Source organism: Eriocheir sinensis, chromosome 63, assembly GCF_024679095.1.
Source record: "Eriocheir sinensis breed Jianghai 21 chromosome 63, ASM2467909v1, whole genome shotgun sequence".
In the NCBI taxonomy this organism is placed as follows: domain Eukaryota; kingdom Metazoa; phylum Arthropoda; class Malacostraca; order Decapoda; family Varunidae; genus Eriocheir; species Eriocheir sinensis.
Genome location: NC_066571.1, coordinates 7,207,532 through 7,227,356, shown reverse-complemented (window position 1 = coordinate 7,227,356; position 19,825 = coordinate 7,207,532). Strand labels below are relative to the sequence as shown.

Below are 19,825 nucleotides of genomic sequence, written 5' to 3'. Positions count from 1 at the left end.
TTTATGTAGCAGTTACACCACACCACAACCATCAACATCCCACCTCAAAGAGAGAAAACCATTGCCCTCTTTGACATTCATATATGGTCCCTTTTGTTAACCATGCAAATTGGGGAGAAAAATAGGTATACCCAAACCTGCCACACATCGTAAACATTGACATCTCATCTCACTTCACCACCCCTTATCGTAGCCACCACACGCCACATAGCATCTCATCACAGTACATATCCTGCCATACCGTATTATGCTACATATATCTCGTTACCTAGGCAATCTGTCACACATTACTGTAGTCTTTTCTTTATTTTTTCCCCCTCAAATGGTCACTCGGAGCTGCCTGTCCACGTTGATGATTTACCTTCAGTGTTAGCAGACATGAGATTACAATGATTACAAAAAAAATCGTGATATTGGGAAGGTTATGATGGATTTAAACCTTCATAAAGACGTCAGTAAAGATAAATGAATAACTCAATAAAGGTAAACAAGTATACCTTTATAGAGATTTCAATGAGATAGTGTCATTTTTGAGTTAGGAAATAGTTGCAATATATTTTGGAATTTTGAGAGAAATTGAGACTTGAATAGTTGCACCCTTCTCTTAATCATTTGTATATGTGTTCATTTTAGTAATTACTTTTAAAGCTGCATACAGAAAAGATAAGTTAAATCTTAAGCATGGACAGACAGGTCACAGCGGCTCATGGACAGACCCATCATCCCACCCTTAGCTGTCTTGGGGGAGCAGACCACACCTCCTTCTTTCCCCTCTTCCCTCCTTCCCCTCCTCTTTCCTCTCTTCCCTCCTTCCCTTCCTCTTTCTTTCCCCTCTTCCCTCCTTCCCCTCCTCTTTCTTTCCCCTCTTCCCTCCTCTTTCCCCTCTTCCCTCCTTCCCTTCCTCTTTCTTTCCCCTCTTCCCTCCTTCCCGTCTTTCTTCCCCCTCTTCCCTCCTCTTTCTTTCCCCTCTTCCCTCCTTCCCCTCCTCTTTCTTTCCCCTCTTCCCTCCTTCCCCTCCTCTTTCTTTCCCCTCTTCCCTCCTTCCCCTCCTCTTTCTTTCCCCTCTTCCCTCCTTCCCCTCTTTCTTTCCCCCCTTCCCCTCCTCCTTTTTTCCCCTCTTCCCTCCGTCCCCTTCTCTTTCACAATACATAGGCCTCATACTTGTTCCACACATCCTCTCATACTCACACCACACTTCACCATACAGTTCAAAACACAGCATCATATAATGTTTATGAAATATATGCACTACATGTTATTTTACCGTAACTTTCACACTACTAAAACTTACCAATTATTTAACAGTAACATTTTCTTACTCATTTTTTGGTTAATGTTCAGTTAACACTAACATTCTGCCAGACACAATGAAATCTGTAACATTTATATTAAACCAAATTCTATAGTCTGTTCACTTAAGTCTGACCCAAGCTGACAACATAAACCTAAGCGTGTTCGTAAGCACAGTGCAGATTAGCAGAAAGTGCTGCTTGAGATAAACACAGAGGTTAAAGAAAGCATGGAAGCCGATCAGCACTCAGCTTGCAAACACGCTTAGGTTTATGTTGTCAGCTTGGGTCAGACTTAGGTGAACGGACTATAGTAATTGACAGTTTTGGCCACAGGAGCAAAGTTAGCAACACATACATACATAGGTGTCAGGTTTGCCCCATTGTGACAGAGTCCGTGGCCACACAGTCAACGCACAGACACACACACACATACAGAGGTACTAATGGAACACATAAAGGCGTTCAAAGAGAACACACATATAGCCCACCAGTCTCCTCCTCCTCCCTCCCCTCCCCAACACACTCACCCTGCTGAACCCGCAACACCCACTCTCAACTCCTTACACACACACACACACACACACACACACACACACACACACACACCTGCCTTGTGCCCTCCCCTCATTATTTTTCGCTTGATTTCTTTCTTCCATTTCTTTTCTTCCCTTTGTGCCATTTCATCCTTTCTCTCTTCTCTCTCTCTCTCTCTCTCTCTCTCTCTCTCTCTCTCTCTCTCTCTCTCTCCTGTTTTATTAATTTTTTCATTCTATTTTTCATTATTTTTCATCCTCGTCTTTCCCCCATGTCATTTTTTCTTTAATTTTTTCCTCTTCCCGTTTCTTTTGCTCCTGTCCGAGCTTCCTACATTTTTTTTTTTTTACATGTATTTTTCTTTGTTTTTTTTATTTCTCTTTCCCTTTATTTTTTTCTACAACTCGCTTTTTCTTAGGTCAGTTCTGCATACACACATCCGCACACACACACACACACACACACACACACACACACACACACACACACACACACACACATATTTCCTGTTAGCACATCGGTGACTTCTCCTCTAATGTGTTTGAGTGCCTCCCGTGTGTCTAGCGGCCTGTGCTTCCCTCTCGCCCCTCCCTTGTTCTCTCTCTCCCTCCCTCCCAAATGATAGGCACTGAAGTGATTAAAGTAACTTATTTATTTTTACCTATTCACTGTAGTGCACTGTAAGCAAATCCCTTTTTTTATGATCAGTGCCTAATATTTTGGTTAATGGATGTTTTAAACTAATGGGATAACTTGAGTTTTTGCCTGTTCTGTGCACCAGTTGCCCCCCCTTCATACAGTGCACTGTAGAAAGGAGTAATAGGGAAGTATGTCAGTGGTTCCTTTAGCCCTTTTTGTGCACTGAGGGGGGAGTGAAGCACGCCACTCCGCCACGCACACGAGCATACACACACACCTGCACACTGGAGGCACTCTGGTTGGGCCGCCCTCGGGTGACTGAGGGCGGCCGGTATCTTGACGAGGCCGTGTTGGTCGCCTCTTGTGGCTCATTGTGCTTGAGACTTTGAGGTTAGAGGAGGAGTCACTCACCATTCCCGGGCAGCTTACTCCAGTCCCTGTTCGTGGATGTCTTGTTGTTGTTGTTGTTGTTGCTCCTGCTGCTTTGTGCTCTGCCTGGCACGGGAGCTTCAGTCCAGTAGCACGTCATGATTTTGTCTCGGGGCAGGAACTGAGACTGGAGTAATTTGCTCATGTAATTGTTGATATTGTATATGTGTACTTGATAGAGAGAATTTCACCACTAGCTCTAAATCAAGATATCAAAGTGATGTGGCCATTGTTAGCATGGTGACAAGTGTTACGCTCCCCCAATCTGTCTGTCTGCCTGTTTGTCTGTGTGCTGTGAAGTGGCCGGCGGCCTCAAACCCCGGCCACTCCACGCTGTTAAAGGTGAAATTCCCTTCTTGCAAGTTCTTTGAATGTATATTTGTAGCTGGTGCAGGGAATAAGTCTTGGCTTTGTGAAGAAATTTGGACTCACAGATCCTGTTGTATCACAAGGCACAAGGTACTGACCTTACTCTGATGCCTCGGCGCACCTGTCGTAACACACTGTAGCGACATAGGCTAGCTAGGTAGGCCTCGCCTCGCTCGCCTCGCCGGGGAGTCGGTCGTCTTGTTCGCCGCCGCTCAGTCGGCCATACACCGAGGGTCGGGAGGCCAGCGGGCCAGCGCTCCCTTGCCCAGAGAGTGGCCTGACACAAGTCTCTCTCCCTTTTCCAGTTGTTGGGCCCATTTTCCTCTGTGGCGGCTTCTCCCCTCTCCCCTGCGGGCCCCGTGGCTCTCTCGGCGGCCCACCAGCATGGACCCCACAGTCTGTTCGGAGACTTTGGGGGGAAGTTGGTGCCCCCCTCCTCCTCTCCTCCTTCCTCTCCCCTCATGGCCGCCGCCGCTGCCGCCACCGTAGCCCCGGGCCCTCTGTACGCGCACCCCCACCACCAGGCGGGGCGAGGCCGCTACCGCCAGGACAGGATCAGGGCTCAGATGAGTCTCCTGAAGGCGGAGACCGCCACGCTAGAGTCCGTGCTGGAGTCGGGCACGCTGAGTGACATGGAGGCCGCCAAGGTGGAGGTGAAAATAGGCTGCCGGAGGAACGAGGCTGAACGCCTGCAGAAAGAGCTGGAGAGGCTCATCAGCGGGCAGCTGCGGCAGCGGAAATTTCGGGAGAAAATGAGGAAGAAAATGGCTGCGGCGGCGGCGGCAGCAGTGCCCGACTCTCCGTGATAGGGAGAGTGGCCGGCAGAATACCCGGCCGATGGCGCGGCGCCCCCTTCTGGTTTTGGGGTGGTTGTGATGGTGAGGAGGAGGGGAGGGGGGAGGGGGCGCGATCGGTGGTCATTGGTGGTGGTGGTGGTCGGGGCGGTGCCCGGGTCTGTGTTTGTAGAGGTGTCGGCGGTAGGGATCGTTGCTTCTAGAGTGCTTGTACTGTTGGTGAGCGCAGCGCTTGTAGAACTGGAAAGCTAGTCAGCCTAACCCTAGCTATAACAATGTGCCAATATATTTTTACTACATATATATATATCTACTCAGATACAGTATATGCATAGGGAGGAAGCTTGGAAAGTTTTCGTTTATTTTTTACTAATGGGTTGGCTGCCCCGTGCAGCCGCCCCTCCCCTGTAGTCACGGGTGGCGGCCTGAGGCAGGCAGCCAGCCGGCCCGCCCTTTGTGTGTCAAATCCCAATAGTTCCTGAGGTAGCGTGGGGAGTGCCAGAGCGGGGCCAGCATGTGGTGGTGCCTGGCAGCTTGAGAGTGACGGCAGTGTTCCTTCATTTGCAGAGGGCGGCCTTCGGGGCAGTAGTAGGCGACTATGTGCCTGTGGGCGGGCAATGTGGCGGCGGTGCGGTGGTTGCCCCCCGCCCTCACGGCGCCGCTGTCGACCACCCGCCGCCCTTTATCCCGAGCCCTGAGTGGCGGCCGTACTCTTGTCGCTTTTGCTATAAGAAGTTCAAACGTAAGGACCACTTGACTGACCACGAGCGGCTCCACACGGGCGAGCGGCCCTACCACTGCCAGCACTGTGGTCGAGGCTTTGCCCAGAAGAGTAACTGCAAAAACCATTCTGTACGCTGCCCGGCCGCCGCTAGCCTTTTGTGAGGCTTTGCTGCTGCTGCTGCTGCTGTTGCTGCTGCTGCTGCTGCTTGCTTCACTAATCTGGAGAACACAGTGAACTAATATCTATCAGTGTCTAAAATCTAAAAGATACTAATATGTTGAATATGCTTTAAATAATCTAGATTATTTTGTGTTGGAAACAATAAACAAAATAATTTTTGTTTTTGTCCATTTCTTTTTCCTGCACGTTAGTTGACCTGTTGGGGAGGGGCAGGGGGGGAGCTCGCCGCCAGGGGGAGGGGATCGTTCTTGGTCATCTCTAGTGCTTGCAGTCTTGGGAGTCCCGCCGGGGTCACGGGCATTGGGTGAATGCGGGAGCGGGGGAGGGGGCATGCCGAGCCTTGTTGTGGGTGGCCGGGGCGGCGGGGAGGGAGGGTCTTCACACTGATGCTGGGGAGGGTCAGGCTGGAGCCTTGTGGCGCTCACACTGAGGGAAGACGCCACTATTTTACCTGTCGTGCCACCCTTCCCTCCAAGCCTCGGGGTGGCGCCCGATGGTGCCTGCCGAGCTTGGAGGGCCGGGCGAGACGTCTGAAGTGTAACCTGTAGGCATAAACTCTTTGCATTTAAGGTGTATATGACCCCAGGTGTTGGTGAGGTACCCTTGCCCTGTAGCTTTGAGGAGTGTTGTTACCTAATATAGGCAGCACGATCACTGCCACACAGCAGCCCCCACCCCCCCTCTCTGTGGACATGACTGAGACGCAGCGGCGTGTCTCTTTGCAGTGGCGGATTACCGGGCTATCAGGGGCTTGCGGCCTGGTTGGGGCGGTGCCGGCAGGGGACTCCTGCAAGCGCAAGCACCCGTGTGCATATTGCGGTAAGCTCTTCCTGCGCCGGAGCCACGCCAAGCAGCACCAGCGCCGCCACACGGGAGACCAGCCGTACGCGTGCCAGATCTGCAACAAGAAATTCGTTCACAAGTCTCACTACACCTACCACGTGACCCGCAGCCTCGAGCATCACACCAAGCTGAAGAGCCTCAGCTTGAGCGGCCTCGGGGGGCCCGCGGACCCTCAACAGCAGCAACAACAGCAGCAGCAGCACCCTCAGTGATAGACTGGCTGGGGAGGAACTGGCCGGGGAGGGAGAGGGGCGCCAGACAGGAAAATGTTGAGGGAGGCAGAGGGAGAATTGCACAGCGCATGGAAGAGAGGGTGGGGGGAGGGGGGTGCAGGAGGAGCGCTAGACAAAGAGGGAAGTGCTGGAATGGGAGGGAGGGAGGGAGTGTGGGAGAGGCGGGTGTGTGGGAGGGTGAGCAAGGTAAAGGTCGCGGTGGCATCCTCGTTCACTGGGAGCTTCCACGACCGGCAGGAGCATGCGGAAACGATGCGTTAGGTGTGTGGCGGGCACGGGGGTGGCGGTGATGAAGATGGTAATGAGAGTCCTGAGGGAGAAGGTGATAAGCGGGGGGTAATGGTGTAGTGGGGGTGGCCTGAAGGGTGTTACATGACTTGACGATGAGAGCTGCCATGGAGACTGTACAAGACGAACGCAATAGATGTCTTGAGTTATTATTTTCATCCATGTTCGAGTTTGAGAGAGTGACTTGTGACGGGCGGTAATGCTAATGAGGTGATTTGCGTGAAGGGAATCAGCATTTTGTGGGGATCAAAAAGAGATTATCCTAGTGAGCTCCTTAGGCGTCTATTGGCATTGTTTACCGTTGGATGTTGGTGATTGTAATGGAGAGGCGACATGGGAGGGAAGGGTGAGAGAAGGGTAGAAGTGGAGGTTGAAGGGTGGATAGATAGCTAGGTTGCGATGGCTGAGGGATCATTTTTTGGGGATGGGGATGAAGGTGACAGTGACATCTAGCAGTGAAGGCGGGTGTGGAGTAGAATGAGAGGAGAGACAAAGAAGTAGGAGAGAAAATAAGTGGCGGGGATTCTCAAGACAGGAATAAAGAATAGGAAGACGATAGTGACGTGAAAGAACAACAACAACAACAACAAAAAAAAACTGGTGGAGGCGACGTGATGTATAGAGAAGTAGAAGAGTTTGCAAAGGAAGAGGAAGGAAGATATATGGGTGTGTGTGCTCCAGAAGGGAATGAAGAGTGAGGAAGAGAAAGAGTAGGAAACAATAACAGTAAAGGAAACAACAACAACAATAGCAACCGGTGAGGGTCATTGTAAAGCGACACACATAAAATAAGGAAGAAAAAACTGGTTGAGATGTGCGTGAATAGAGTGAATAATGAAGAAAATGCCAAGAGAGTGATGAAGCATTTGAGACAGTGAGTGGAAAATAAATAGCAGTGGTAGGATTCCTTATGAAGAAGAAAAAGGAAGAAAAAAAAAGACAAGTTGGATGACCCGGAACTGAGTGGCGAGTTGTGAGTAGTGAAGAGTCGTGTAGGAGTGAAGGGAACTTTGACCTTCTCTCTGACCTGAAAATTTGTCAGCCTTGAACTTGCGCAGGTCAGGCCGTGAAAAAGAATATTCCCTTATCTGGCATGTGAAGAATTCCGGCAGATCCAAATATGGGGATAAAAAAACATGCAAAAGTGATGATGAAATTGACCAGAATTATATAAAAAAAGACCAATAACCAAAAAAAAAATGGATAAAAGGAATCACACATACAAAGACAACAATGAGAAAAACAAACCAACCAACCTAGCAGAAAATAAATACACGTTAATTACCAGAATAATTAGACGGGCGTTGAGAGAACAAAGGAGTTAATCACCACAAGTCTAATGAGGGTGGGGGGGGGGTTACCTTAATTCGCTTACCTGAGAGGAGGCGCCCCCCAACAGCGTCCTTTCACTACAGCCAGTTTCAGCTTCCTGTAGTAGTAGCGACGGTAGTGATAGCCGTATAGCGTCAGTAGCAAGGCAGTAAGATCATAGTTAACAATAGCGATAAGAATTACTCCTAAGATGAATAACACTAAGTTCCTGTAGATGTAGTGAAGGTGACGTGTTACCTGTCGTGTGTGTGTGTGTGTGTGTGTGTGTGTGTGTGTGAATCGCCATTGTGTGAGATGTCAGGTTTGGTTTCCCCGCTCCCCTCCCCTCCTCTCCCCTTCCTCCCCTCCCCCTTCTTCCCCCAATGATAAATATCGCAGACGCAGATAAAAGTTGGGGTGAGCAGAGGTTGTTCAGGAGAGGGGGGCAATGGGGGGGTGGTGGAGCGGGTGTTCAGACGTTGGGGTGACAAGGTAGGAGTGGGGAGTGAGCCAAGTTGTGGAGATGGTGGGGAAGTTGTCGGGTGAAGCCTACACATTTATTTTTCAATCGAGGTAGTGGTAAGAGAGAGAGAGAGAGAGAGAGAGAGAGAGAGAGAGAGACACACACACACACACACACACACACACACACACTAAGTTATAGAGGGGATTCGTAGCTCTGAGTATTGCATAAACCCTGCATGTCACACGTTTGTTTTCTAAGAGCTCAGTCACGACCCTTACCTGTAACAGGCGTGCCAACATGACTGACTGGACGTGTCAGACGCTGCGTTTCACTGACGAGCGCTCAAAAAGTGTCTGGAAAGTTTTATGAGAATGTGAACGTGGAGCTACGCACGGGAAGGCTTACCGTGTGTGTGTGTGTGTGTGTGTGTGTGTGTATGTGTGTGTGTGTTGTGCAAACTGTGTTCCTGAATAAATATTTTGCTACCAAAGCGTCTGGTATTTCTCCTCAGTGTTGGGAAGAACGGTTCGGGCGGGGGGGGCGGTGTGGAGGGGTGTTGGGGGTGCGAGGGGCAGTGTGAGGTTAGCCGCCGTTCCTCCCGCTCCCCCTCACCCCTCGTCTGGCGGGCGGGAGGGGGCGGCGCTGGAGCGGGTTTGCGGGGCATGGTGCGGGGGCGAGGCGGCGGGGCGCCCGGGGGGCCGGCGGGGAGTCTGGAACACTGAGCTCCAGGGTCGACCGCCGGGCTGCGGGGCGGGGCGGGGCGGGGCTGTGGCCTTGTAGTCGTCGCTCCACTTTGAGGAATGCTGATAGTAAAATTTTTCCTGTGCTTTTACGAGGCACCGTGAAGGAAATATGCATCAGGATTATATATATATATATATATATATATATATATATCTATATATATATATATATATATATATATATATATATATATATATATATATATATATATATATATATATATATATATATATATAGTGAGTCCAGTTGTTAGTGTGTAGTGTGGTTTGAGCGTGAGGCTCCTGTACTGTAGGTGTCTTAGCGGGATGGGCGGGCGAGGGTGAGTGGCTGTGGTGGAGTGGTCGTCAGTGTTTGCAGCACTGAGGCGCAGCAGCGTGCTTGTGTCTCTTTGCAGTGGCGGATAGTGTCAAGGGCGGCGGGGGAGCCGCGCCGCAGATACCCGTGCGACTACTGCGGCAAGCTCTTCCGCCGCCAGTACGACGCCACCCAGCACGAGCGTCTGCACACGGGCGACCTCCCGTACTCCTGCAGCCTCTGCAACAAGAAGTTCATCAACAAGTCGCACTATAACTACCACGTGACCCGCAGCCTCGAACATCGCACCAACAAGGCGGGCGGCCGCAGCCGGAGCCGCCCCTCCTCCGTCGGCGTCCCTGCAGCCGCAACCTCTGCTGCTGCTGAGGCTGCTCCTGCTGATTCCGCTCCTGTCACTACAACCGACACCGCCCCTGCCTCAGCTTCTTCCTCAACCCCTGCCTCAACCTCCTCTTCTACTACCGCCGCCCCAGCCGCCACCTCTGGCCTTGTCTCCACCGTCACTTCAGCCTACGACCCCGACACCCCCCTGGCCCCTGCTGTCACCTCCGCCTCCACCTCGGGCTTGGAGGGTTTGGACCCTGCCACTACGCCAGCGGACGGCACCGCCCCTGATCCCACCGCGGAGGACTCCAAGGTTAGGGAGGATCGCCCCCGTGCCCCTCCAAACTATATGTGTGTTATATGCAACAAGTTCTTCTCCTCCAGGTCACACTACACGTACCACATGATCCACAGCGTTGGGCACCACACCAACCTCAGAAAGTTTAACATCTAATTCGCCTGCCGCCAGCACGGGACGGGACGGGACGGGACGGGCGGGACGGGACGTGGTATGTAGTGAGGGCGGGAAAGGGAAGCACATTACTACTGGCCGCCTCCTGAGTAGATTGTGACGCCAAGCTTATTTTTTTGTTGCAGAGGGGTTGTGGAGGTGGTGGGGGCGATGGGTGTGGTGATGAGGAAGAGGTTGTCAAGGGTATGGTCGACAAGGTGTTTAGTCTGGCGCCGCCATTCCCGTACCCCGAGGGCGCGCTGCTTCCCAGTGACCCCGGCGCTGGCCCCCTCCCGCCGGGCTTCGGGTGCCAGGTGTGCGGGCAGATCATCCAGCGCAAAGACAATTACAGGAGACACCTGCGCCTCCACTCCGGCATGTTGCCCTTCCAGTGTCCCCTGTGTCCGCGCCGCTTCAACACTCGCTACCACCTTCAGTATCACCTCCAGCGCAGCGCAGCGCACGCCAGCGACAACGCCGCAGCCGCCATCGCTGCTGACACTGCTGAGCCCCAGCTCGAGGGTGACTATACCTCCCCGGCCGACCCCTGAGGTCCCCGGTGGGATGCTTTGTGGTTGAAGGGGCACAGGGCCGCCTGGTGGCTCCCGTGAGGCCGGCGTCAGCCCGCCGGAGGAGTCGTGTGCGTTGGGTCGTAGATCGCTGAAGTGGTTACTCTTCCAAGGGTGGTATTGATTGGCCTCGGCGGGACTGTGATATATCGAGCGGGAGTAACCTTGGAGCTGTCTTGGGAGCAAGTGCGTGTCCGCGAGCACGTTCCGGCGGGCGTGGGTGTGCCATGCAGTGGGGAATCAAAGCTTGACGCGGGAAGTTATTTTTTATTGCAGGACAATGGAATCTATTAGTTTGTGCTGGGCACCCCGGCGGCTGAGGCGGGCTGACGGCGTGCAGTGGCGGAGGTGATAAACTCAGCGGTGAGGTGACGCTCTGCGCTTTGGAAAGCTCCGGCTTGTGCATGTCCTGGGGGGTTAGTTACCCTATGCGGCCTTGGTGCCGCACGGAGCGCGGCCAGCAGCAGGCCGTCAGGTGCGGCTACAGCGCCGCCGTTTTGCTGCTCCGGGGAGGTTGCTGTTGCGGTTGTCAGGAGGCGCCAGAGGGCTATCTCGAGTAGTGGGTTGTGTGAGGAGGCTGGAGGGGAGGGGGTGGCGCGGCCCTTGGTGCTGCAGAAGTAGCCACTGTAGAGTTGCTGGCTAAGGCAGGTTCTCCTCTCATCTGTTGCAGGGCGCTTGGCAAGCCTGCCACCTGGATTGGCTCAGGGACCCAGCGGGTGGCGACGGCGACCGCCCCTTTGTGTGCACCTACTGCCACAAGGCCTTCAAGAGGAAGGATCACCTCTTGATCCATGAGAAAGTGCACACCGGTGACAAGCCGTTTGTGTGCGAGGTGTGCGGCCACCGCTTCGCGCAAAAGACCCACCTGCGCAACCACCTCACCAAACATTCCGAGGTGCGGGCCCACGCTTGCCTGGTGTGTGGCAAGCGTTTCAAAAGGAAGGACTCTCTTAAGATTCACGAGAAAATCCACCACGACGAGACCAATACCTGTGCCATCTGCGGGGTGGTGCTGGAGAACCGAGAGAGCTGGCGGACCCACCTCACCACACACTACCCGGTGTAGCGCCGCCGCTAACCCTCCCTCCACGGGACCAATATTACAATGATTAATACAATGATGTCTCAGCGAAGCTTTAAATAGAGTTTGCAGGAGAGTCGGTGAGTTAGCGGGAGGTGGGTGGTGGTGGTGGTGGTCCTGGTGATGGTAAAGGTGATGGTGGTGGTAGTGATGGTGATGTGATGGTGGTGGTGGTGGTGGTGGTGGTGATAGGGTGGTAGAGCCGCCAGCTGGGGTAGACCTTGCTAAGCAGCTCTCCTCTGCTCTGTTCCAGGGGCTGATGGCTACCCTCAACTACCAAATGGCCTCGTTGGATGAGGAGATGCTCAGGCCGCACCAGTGCGGCTATTGTGGGCGCCGTTTTAAGCGCAAAGACCACCGCATCGAGCATGAACGGATCCACACTGGGGAGCGGCCCTATGCCTGCCGCCTGTGTGGCCGCGCCTTTGTACAAAAGCACCAACTCATGAGCCACGTGCGGCGCAAGCACTCGGCAGACCCAAACTACCCCCGTCTCTACCCCACCGCGCCCCCGCCCCCCGCGCCACCCGCTCACCCCAGCATGAGCGGCGACCAACAACAACAGCAACAACAACAGCAACACACGCACTACTGAGACGCGCTGTCACCAGGTTCCACTCTCTTGACACACCTTGTTGAGGCTGAGACTGCGAGGGCTGTGCTGTGTGTGTGTGAGTGTGTGTGTGTGTGTGTGTGTGTGTGTGTGTGTGTGTGTGTGCGTGTGTGTGGGTCAGCGGGTGCGGGCGGGCCTGGGCGGTGGACGCGTCAGGCCGTGCCGCCCCTCGCATCGGCATCCTCTGCGTGACTCATCAGAGAACCAAATAAACTTTCCGTGTAGTTCTACGCTTAGCTCTTGTTTATTGTGATGATTTACACGCAGTCTTTCATTACTGTATCTCTACAACAATGTTTGTACGTAACGCTGCTTCATTTAGCACACTTTTTCCACTATTACGTTTATAATAATACCTGAAGTGAATGTATGTATTTTCTCGACAAACACACCTAGGCTTTTATTTAGCTACTCCGAACCCTGTCAGATCCCGGAGACCGTACAGTGACCGAACCTGTCAGATTTTATTCATTGTACACTTATTGATAGTTCCGGGACGAGCGTCAAGGGCCCGGAGTAAGTGTCCACCTGCTGCTCAAAATACCTGTTCTGCAGTTTCTAATAATAAAATCTGTTGATATTTACGATGCTCTGTCAATCTCCACCTGACGGAAGGAATGCGAGGTGTAGAGGGTACAGAAGGAAGGACGGAAGAAGGGGCGGGGAGAGAAGGGCCCCATCATTGTGTCACCCATTCCATCCTGTAGCTGTAGTGTGCTGCCGCGGTGCCGTCAGACTCACCATCTAGTGTTGAGCCGTGAGGACCCCCGCCGGCTGGTGCCGTTCGCTGGACTAAGGTAGACTGTTTCTCCTTGCAGGAGTCTAAAGGGTGGCCGGGGCTGTCCAAGCACCACCACCCTGGCGAGGCCCCGATCCTCGGCCTAGCGCGCGTCCCCCTGCACTGCGCCCCCGCCCTCAACCCTCAGGTCGCCTCCCTCACTACGGACGCAGAGTTACGCCCGTTCTCGTGCCTGTTCTGTAACAGCCGGTTCAAGACGAAGCAGCACCTCGTCCAGCACCAGCGGCTCCACACGGGCGAAAAGCCGTACGCCTGCTCCCGGTGCCCCGCGCGCTTCACACAGATGACGCCCCTCAAGAGACACATGGCTAAGGCCCACCTCGAGATCGGGCCCGTCCCTCGACTCCCCTATCCGCCCCCTCCCCCGCCCTCATCCTCCGCCTACGCTCTGGCTGGACAGCACCACGTCGAGCACACAAACTCGCCCCCACTCAACAGTCACAGTCCGGCACACAAGTATTGAAAGTGTGGAGTGCGGGCCGAGAAGCGGGTGCCTCGTGTGTGGGTGGCTGGGCAGGGTGGCGGCGGGCTGGGAGGGAGGCTAGGGTGGGGAAGAAGAAAGGAATGCTGTCATCAAAGATATTTAAGGCTGGTGTTGGTTTGGTTTGTCTAAAAGTTTCCATCTGGAAGTTGGTGATGTGGCTTGTGGCTGTGACGTCAGCAGTAGCGGTAGGCGGCCTTTCCTCAACCTCCCTCCATGTAGTGCTGACAGGTCCCAGCTGACTCTTCCCCATGGGCAAGCATGTATGGGTAAGATAGTGTAGGGGTGGGGGGCAACACAAACTCTTGGCCTAGGCGTTAATGGCGTTGATGAACACTTCCTCTTCCTAACTGCAACCTATTTTCGTCCTTGTTCTCCCTCGTCCTCGTCCCGTAGTGTTGTAGGCCTTTCCTGGGAGGGGGGGAGGGGGTGCAGGCGGGGGGGCGTGTGCAGTAGAAGGATGTGAAGTAGAGGTTGTCTTCCATTGCTCTCCTCTAAAGTAGGTCTCCTCTTGTTGCAGGGCGCTCTGGTGCAAGCCAAGGACATTTTGGCCTTATCACCTTTCCAAGATAGTGTGGGACGAGCACCTGAGGGCAGCTTGTCACATAGGATGAGGGTGTTAGTGACCACCATGGCGGAGGGTAACGGTGGTGCAGGTGTCGGGGGCGTTAGTGGGGGTGGGGGTGGGTGGGCTGCAGTGGACGGTGGCGTAGGGGTTGGCGTAGGCGCTGGTGGGGGTAGCTATGGCATGGGGTGGGGCGAGGCGAGGGGGGGCATGCCGGCGGTGGGCACGGAGGAGCGGCCCTTCCCGTGCCCCTACTGCCCTCTCAGGTTCAAGCGGCGCTACACGCTGCAGGAACACGTCCGCATCCACATGGGGTCGCGGCCGTACGCGTGTCGCTCCTGCGGCAAGACCTTCACGCAGCGCAGCTCCCTCCTCAAGCACGTGCGGATGAAGGTCTGCCAGAAGGTCATCCTCCATAAGTAATCTCGAGGTTCGCCCCCCTGCACGCGTTTCTCTGACCGTGTGCTGAAGCGATAGACTCGTGGACACACACACACACACACACACACACACACACACACACACACACGAGGGTCGGGGTTGGTGGGTGGGTGGGGGGCCGGTGTCGGAACAATGGGTAGAGTAACGGGTTGAGGGGGGGGCACCCCTCCCCGGCGCGGAGGGTGACGCAGGGCTTTAGGGTTATTGTTCTCAGAGTCGCCCTTTGTGGCATCTTGTGCTTGTACATTATTGTAAGGAAATAAACACGAATCATTCCCTTAGCTTTTACTTCCTTAAAAGGCTGCCATGGCCAGAGCGGTGGATATTGGGCAGTGTGTTAATGAGAGAAAAGAGGTACGTGGCTGGTTCAGTAAGTACCGTGCAGGGCTGCCTGGTGGGGTTTGGCGGCGAGGCACTGAGGGCTGCGTCAGAGCTGATCACTCTTGCAGGCTGCGGGAGGGGGTGGCGCCGCCGCGATCCAGGCGCGGCGTCGCCGCAGGCCGCGAAGACGATGCAGGTCGAGACGATCATCTCGTGATATGTGTGATGTGTGCGGGGGACCCGCCCCTGGGCCCCGCCCCCTCGCCTGGGCCGCCAGCATATGCCACAGGTGGAGGAGCGGCGCCCGAATCCCCCGCGGGCCTTACTACTAAACACCTGAGGTCCGGCTGTCGGGGTGTAGTTGAGTGTTGGTCTTGTTGATGGCTATATTTTTCCACGTGGTGGCGTGAGGCAGCAAAATTGTCTTGCATAGAGTCTGTGTGAGGGAGATGAGGCGTCCCGGCGGCCCTCCGGAGCTGCTCCCCCTCGAGACTAAAGTACGGGTGTCGGTCTCTTGCAGAGCTGTGGGGACGCCCTCCTCGGCGGCAGGCGTGGCATGAAGCCAAACCCGGAACTGTCAGCCCAGCCCCTGCTGGGGCTCGGCTCCCACGTGACCCAAAACATACTGAGAATGGACTCGTCCACGGCGGCAGCAGCAGCAGTGGCTGCCGGCGGCATGCCCTACCATGCCCTGCTGGATGCTGCTGCTGCCTCGAACCGCAACGACAGGAAGACCCATGGACCCATGACTCCCATGGGCGTGGTGGCGGGGGGCGTGCGACTGGACGACAGCGTGGAGCGGCCCTACCCCTGCCACTTCTGCGACGCCCGCTTCAAGAAGAAGCAGCACCTCCAGAACCACGAGCGGATTCACACCGGCGAGAAGTACGTGTGCACGCTGTGCGGCCAGGCCTTCAGCCGCATGCACATCCTGAAGCACCACCTGGAGAGGAAGCACGCGGAGCCGCCCAACGCCCTCTACGCCTTAGACCAATAAAGAGCCCCGAGTGTGGCAGCATTAAGATATTATTTCGTAATGATTGTCTTGGTATTTAAGGCAGCTTTATTGAGTCATTATTGTGTAAGTTTTGCGGCAGCGCCAGTAGACTTTGTATTTCTTTGTATTGGGGCTCATAGCAGCTCCCCCTCAATTCCGGTCAGGTAACGCCTGCTGAATAAAGTGAAGTGAAGGACACAAACGTTTTACTGATACCCCGGGGAGGAGGGCGCCGCTGAGGAGCACGTGCAGTAGCTGGCTGGCCGGCCGGAGGTGTGTGTGGCTTACTACCTAACAGGTGTCTTCCCTCTCCTCACGGAGCAGCGTCGCCCCTAGCATTGCGTGTCACCGTGTGGCTATGTAATCTTCCTCAAGGCATGGCAGCTGATCGCTGGAGGGTGAGTTGTTTGTTGCTTGAGGGACGGCAGCAAGCTGCGCGTTGTGGTATTGTTTCCCCTTGTCGACGGTGTAGGGACGGCGGCGGCGGCGGCGGCGGCTCGGTGGTCTTGGTTGAGTTGGGGAAGTCTGTTGCAGGTGTTGTTTGGTGTGTGCAGGTAGTGGTGTCATTGTCAGGGTTCTTCCAAGGGTGTTTTGCAGGTTTTGCAGCAGTGGCGGCGGGGTGTACGTGGAGGTCAGGTGTGCCGGGTTAGCAGGAGTGTTGGGTGTAGCAACAGCAGGTGTGGGCAGGTTCTAAGCAGTGCCCTTTTCTGTTGCAGAGCGTGTTGTTTGACTCCCTTACCAACCTGCACTCGTCGCTCGGCTTTGGCTCGCTGCCCGCACCCTCCACCACACCCACCGGCGACCCCTTCCGCCCCTACGCTTGTCACATTTGCGGGAAACGCTTCAAGCTTAACCATCATCTCAAACAGCACAGCCGCATCCACACTGGGGAGCGGCCCTTTGCATGTAACCTGTGCGGGAAGACCTTCACGCAGCAGAGCAGCTACCACTACCACATGAAGAAAAAATTGTGCGGGCCCCACCACCCCGGCACCCCCGAGGCCCCCGGCACGGCCTCCCCCATGGCGTGCGGGGCGCCGCCCAAGGCGAATCCCCAGCCTGGCATGGAGGCTGGGGTTGGCGGGATGGGCGGCGGCGGCGGACTGTTGCCCGACATGACCCATCAGGGCATGTCTGGGGCGTCCTCCAGCATGTCATGCGTCGGTATCCCCTCGGATGTCATGAACGCCTTCGTCTCCCTTACAAACTCGGCCGAGTCAGGGCTGGGCGTGGGCGGGGATCTTTCCACCCACCCCTCCGTCACTCACTCGTGAGCTGGGGGCGCCGCTCTCGTCAGCTGGTTGACTTAAAAGTGAAGTGACAGTTGACCAGCAAGCTTTGTTATTGTGGTAGTAACAGATAGTGAAAATATTCAGTGGAGACAGTTTAGCATGCTACATAAAACTGGACTTAGTTACTTGAGAGAGCGTTTTGATCTTCGGAGACTGTTCTGTAAAGTGAAGGTGGGCTTTCTCGTTCCCAGGGCTGGGAGGTGAGTGAGCGGCCCACGGAGGGCGTGGTGACGGCGTGGGTGATGGGGGCACCCATCTCTCTGCGGGGCCGGGGCGGGGGGGACCCGTCTGCCCCGAAGCACCACTGCTGCCCCTTCTGCACTAAGCAGTTCCGCAGGAAGGACCACCTGACGCAGCACGTCCGCATCCACACGGGCGAGAAGCCGTACCGGTGTGAGCGGTGCGGCCGAGGCTTCAACCAGAAGAGCCCGCTCATGTACCACCTGAGCATCTGCCGCTAGCCTCCCGCAGGCCCCGTGCCTACCGCCTGGAGGGGCAGCGCGTGGGGCGGGCGGGCAGGGACCTCGGCCTAGGACGTGTAGTTAACCCATTGATTCCCGCTTTGTTATTGTTGACTTTTGAGTGTTTCACTTGTTACCCTCCCCCTTCCCCTGCCTTGTGATAATGACTGTTGTAACTAGGTATACTAGGTTAAAATAAGGAGAACGAGGGTGTGTGACGAGGCTTTGCCATGTGTTGCAGGCTGGTGGTGGTGGTGGTGGTGGTGGTGGCTTGGGTAGGATGGCGACGAAGTTGCCGCCGCACCTGTGGCTGACAGGAGGGTCTTGCCTGACTGTCCGGGCGGCGCCCTTGCCTCAGCAGCAGCACCACCACCAGCAGGCGCTGCCCGACCCTCGCCCTTATGCTTGCACCTACTGTGGCCGCCGCTTCAAACGCTCCGACCACCGGCGACAACACGAGCGCCTCCATACTGGTGAGAAGCCGTACGGCTGCCCGCGGTGTGGCGCCAAGTTCGCCCAGCAGAGCGGCCTCCACTACCACAAGCTGAACGCCTGTCGCGAGGACCACCACAGATAGTCCAGCCGCGACCCGCCCCACCGGCTCCGCAGGCACCCCGGAGACAACACATACCTGTCTAACTAACCGTCGTCGTGTGAGTGTTAATGTGTTTGTCTCCTAGTGGCCCTGGTGGACGAGGAGCGACTCGCTGTCCAGCCGTTTGGGGGAGGGTGTGTCGCCCCGAGTCCCGGCGTGACTCACCGAGGGGACGACTGTGTGCGAGTCCCTTTGTCTTGGAGGCACCAGCTCTCAGCAAAACCAAAGATCACGAACCATCATTTGGAGCAGGAAATATGTTCGTTCACCTTTTGTATTCAGTATTATTTGTTTGGTCTGTATATAGTGAGGGGAGGGAATACAGGGCAGCGGTGTGAGTTGGCGGCCAGAGTCGGGGAAGGGGGGGGGATGGAGGCGGTGGGGGGGGATGAGTTGTGACCGTCCTTTCCCTTGCTCGCAAGGGCCCTTCATGGAGGGCCGCGGTGGGTGGGTGCCAGGGGTGCCAAGCGGAGGAGTAACGTTCCACCTCTTGTCTGTTGCAGAGTGGTCGGGGGGTCACGGCGTGTGGGTGGCCGCAGGTGGGTGAGGGCGGGCCGTGGGTGGGTGGAGGTGGCCGCCAGGGGTGGGTGGCGGGGAGTAGCGGGGAGCGGCGGTTCGTGTGTAACGTGTGCGGTCGGAGCTACAAGCGGCGGGACAACCTGAGTCAGCACCAGAGGAACCACACGGGCGAGCGGCCTTACGTGTGCAACCGCTGCGGCTCCTCCTTCTCCCAGCGGTGGGCCCTCCACTACCACCGCCTGCGGGGCTGCGTTGCCGCCAACTAGTGCTGCGACCCGCCGGGCACGACCCACGCCTGGGAGTATCGGCCGGCCCTCCCCGCGTGTCGGCGGTGGTGGTGGTGGTGGGTGTGAGGTGGAGTGTAGAGTGTGAAAGCGCTGCTGATGAGGGTTCTGTGTTGCAGGCGTGGTGGTGGTCGGCGCCGGCCGCCCCGACCTGCCCGCACTGTGGCCGGTCCTTCACCCGCCAAGACTCCCTCAAGCAGCACCTCCGCATCCACACTGGGGAGCGGCCATACAAGTGCACCTTCTGCGGCCACACCTTCAAGCACCGCATGGCCCTAGGGCGTCACAGAGTCAAGTGTCCCCAGCTCCTGGTTGGCCCCCACCCCCAGGAAAACGTTGCCCCGTACCACCCCAAAACCTGACCGCTCTCCGCCCCCCTTGTCCCCGAGGCTTGAGGCGGCGCGGCCTTCACGGAGGCGCCGATAACGTGACCACGGAGGGCGGGCCGCACGCGTGGAGTCTGTGCTTGGGTGTCTTGGTGCTTTCACTTTTGTTCTCTTCCCGTCTGGTGTGGGATTGTGCTCTGTCGCCGCCTCCGCCCCGCTGTGCCGCTCCGGGGAAGGGAAACCGGGAACTCAGTCGTGATCAGTTGTATGTTTTTGTATCGCCGCCGCTCGCCGCCACGCCGGGTGTGCTGTGTCTGTTGGTGGGGGGGGGGAGGTGTGAGCCCTCACAGTGTTGCCAAAACTTCATTTCATCATCTCTGTAGAACAAATGTGTACGGTTTTGTTCACGGGCATTATTTTTTATTTATTTATATCTTTTTTGTTTCTCTGTTTTGATATATCACACGCTGCTGTATTACTACTGCCAGTTTTATGTTCATCAGTGCTGCTTATGTGGAGTGGATCCATAAATTAGTGAAAGTTTG

General features: G+C 55.6%; 1 protein-coding gene across 13 annotated transcripts in view; it reads left to right on the top strand.

Moving 5' to 3' along the window:
* The window catches only part of LOC126986937 (longitudinals lacking protein, isoforms A/B/D/L-like), a 39,252-nt gene that overhangs the window by 11,338 nt on the left and 8,089 nt on the right, over positions 1-19,825 (top strand). For 2 of the 13 annotated variants that reach the window (XM_050843462.1, XM_050843461.1), the window contains exons 5-6: positions 9,241-9,798; positions 13,018-13,971. The exons of 3 other annotated variants lie outside the window; for them this stretch is intronic. In XM_050843462.1, the coding sequence (XP_050699419.1) occupies positions 9,241-9,798; positions 13,018-13,461 (1,002 nt within the window). In that variant the 3' untranslated portion in view covers positions 13,462-13,971. Of the gene's footprint in view, positions 1-3,568; positions 4,138-9,240; positions 9,799-10,082; positions 11,153-11,175; positions 11,667-11,839; positions 12,784-13,017; positions 13,973-15,326; positions 16,497-16,519; positions 17,281-19,825 lie in introns of those variants that run through there. 8 more of the 13 variants (XM_050843460.1, XM_050843456.1, XM_050843459.1 and 5 more) reach the window with 8 other exon arrangements.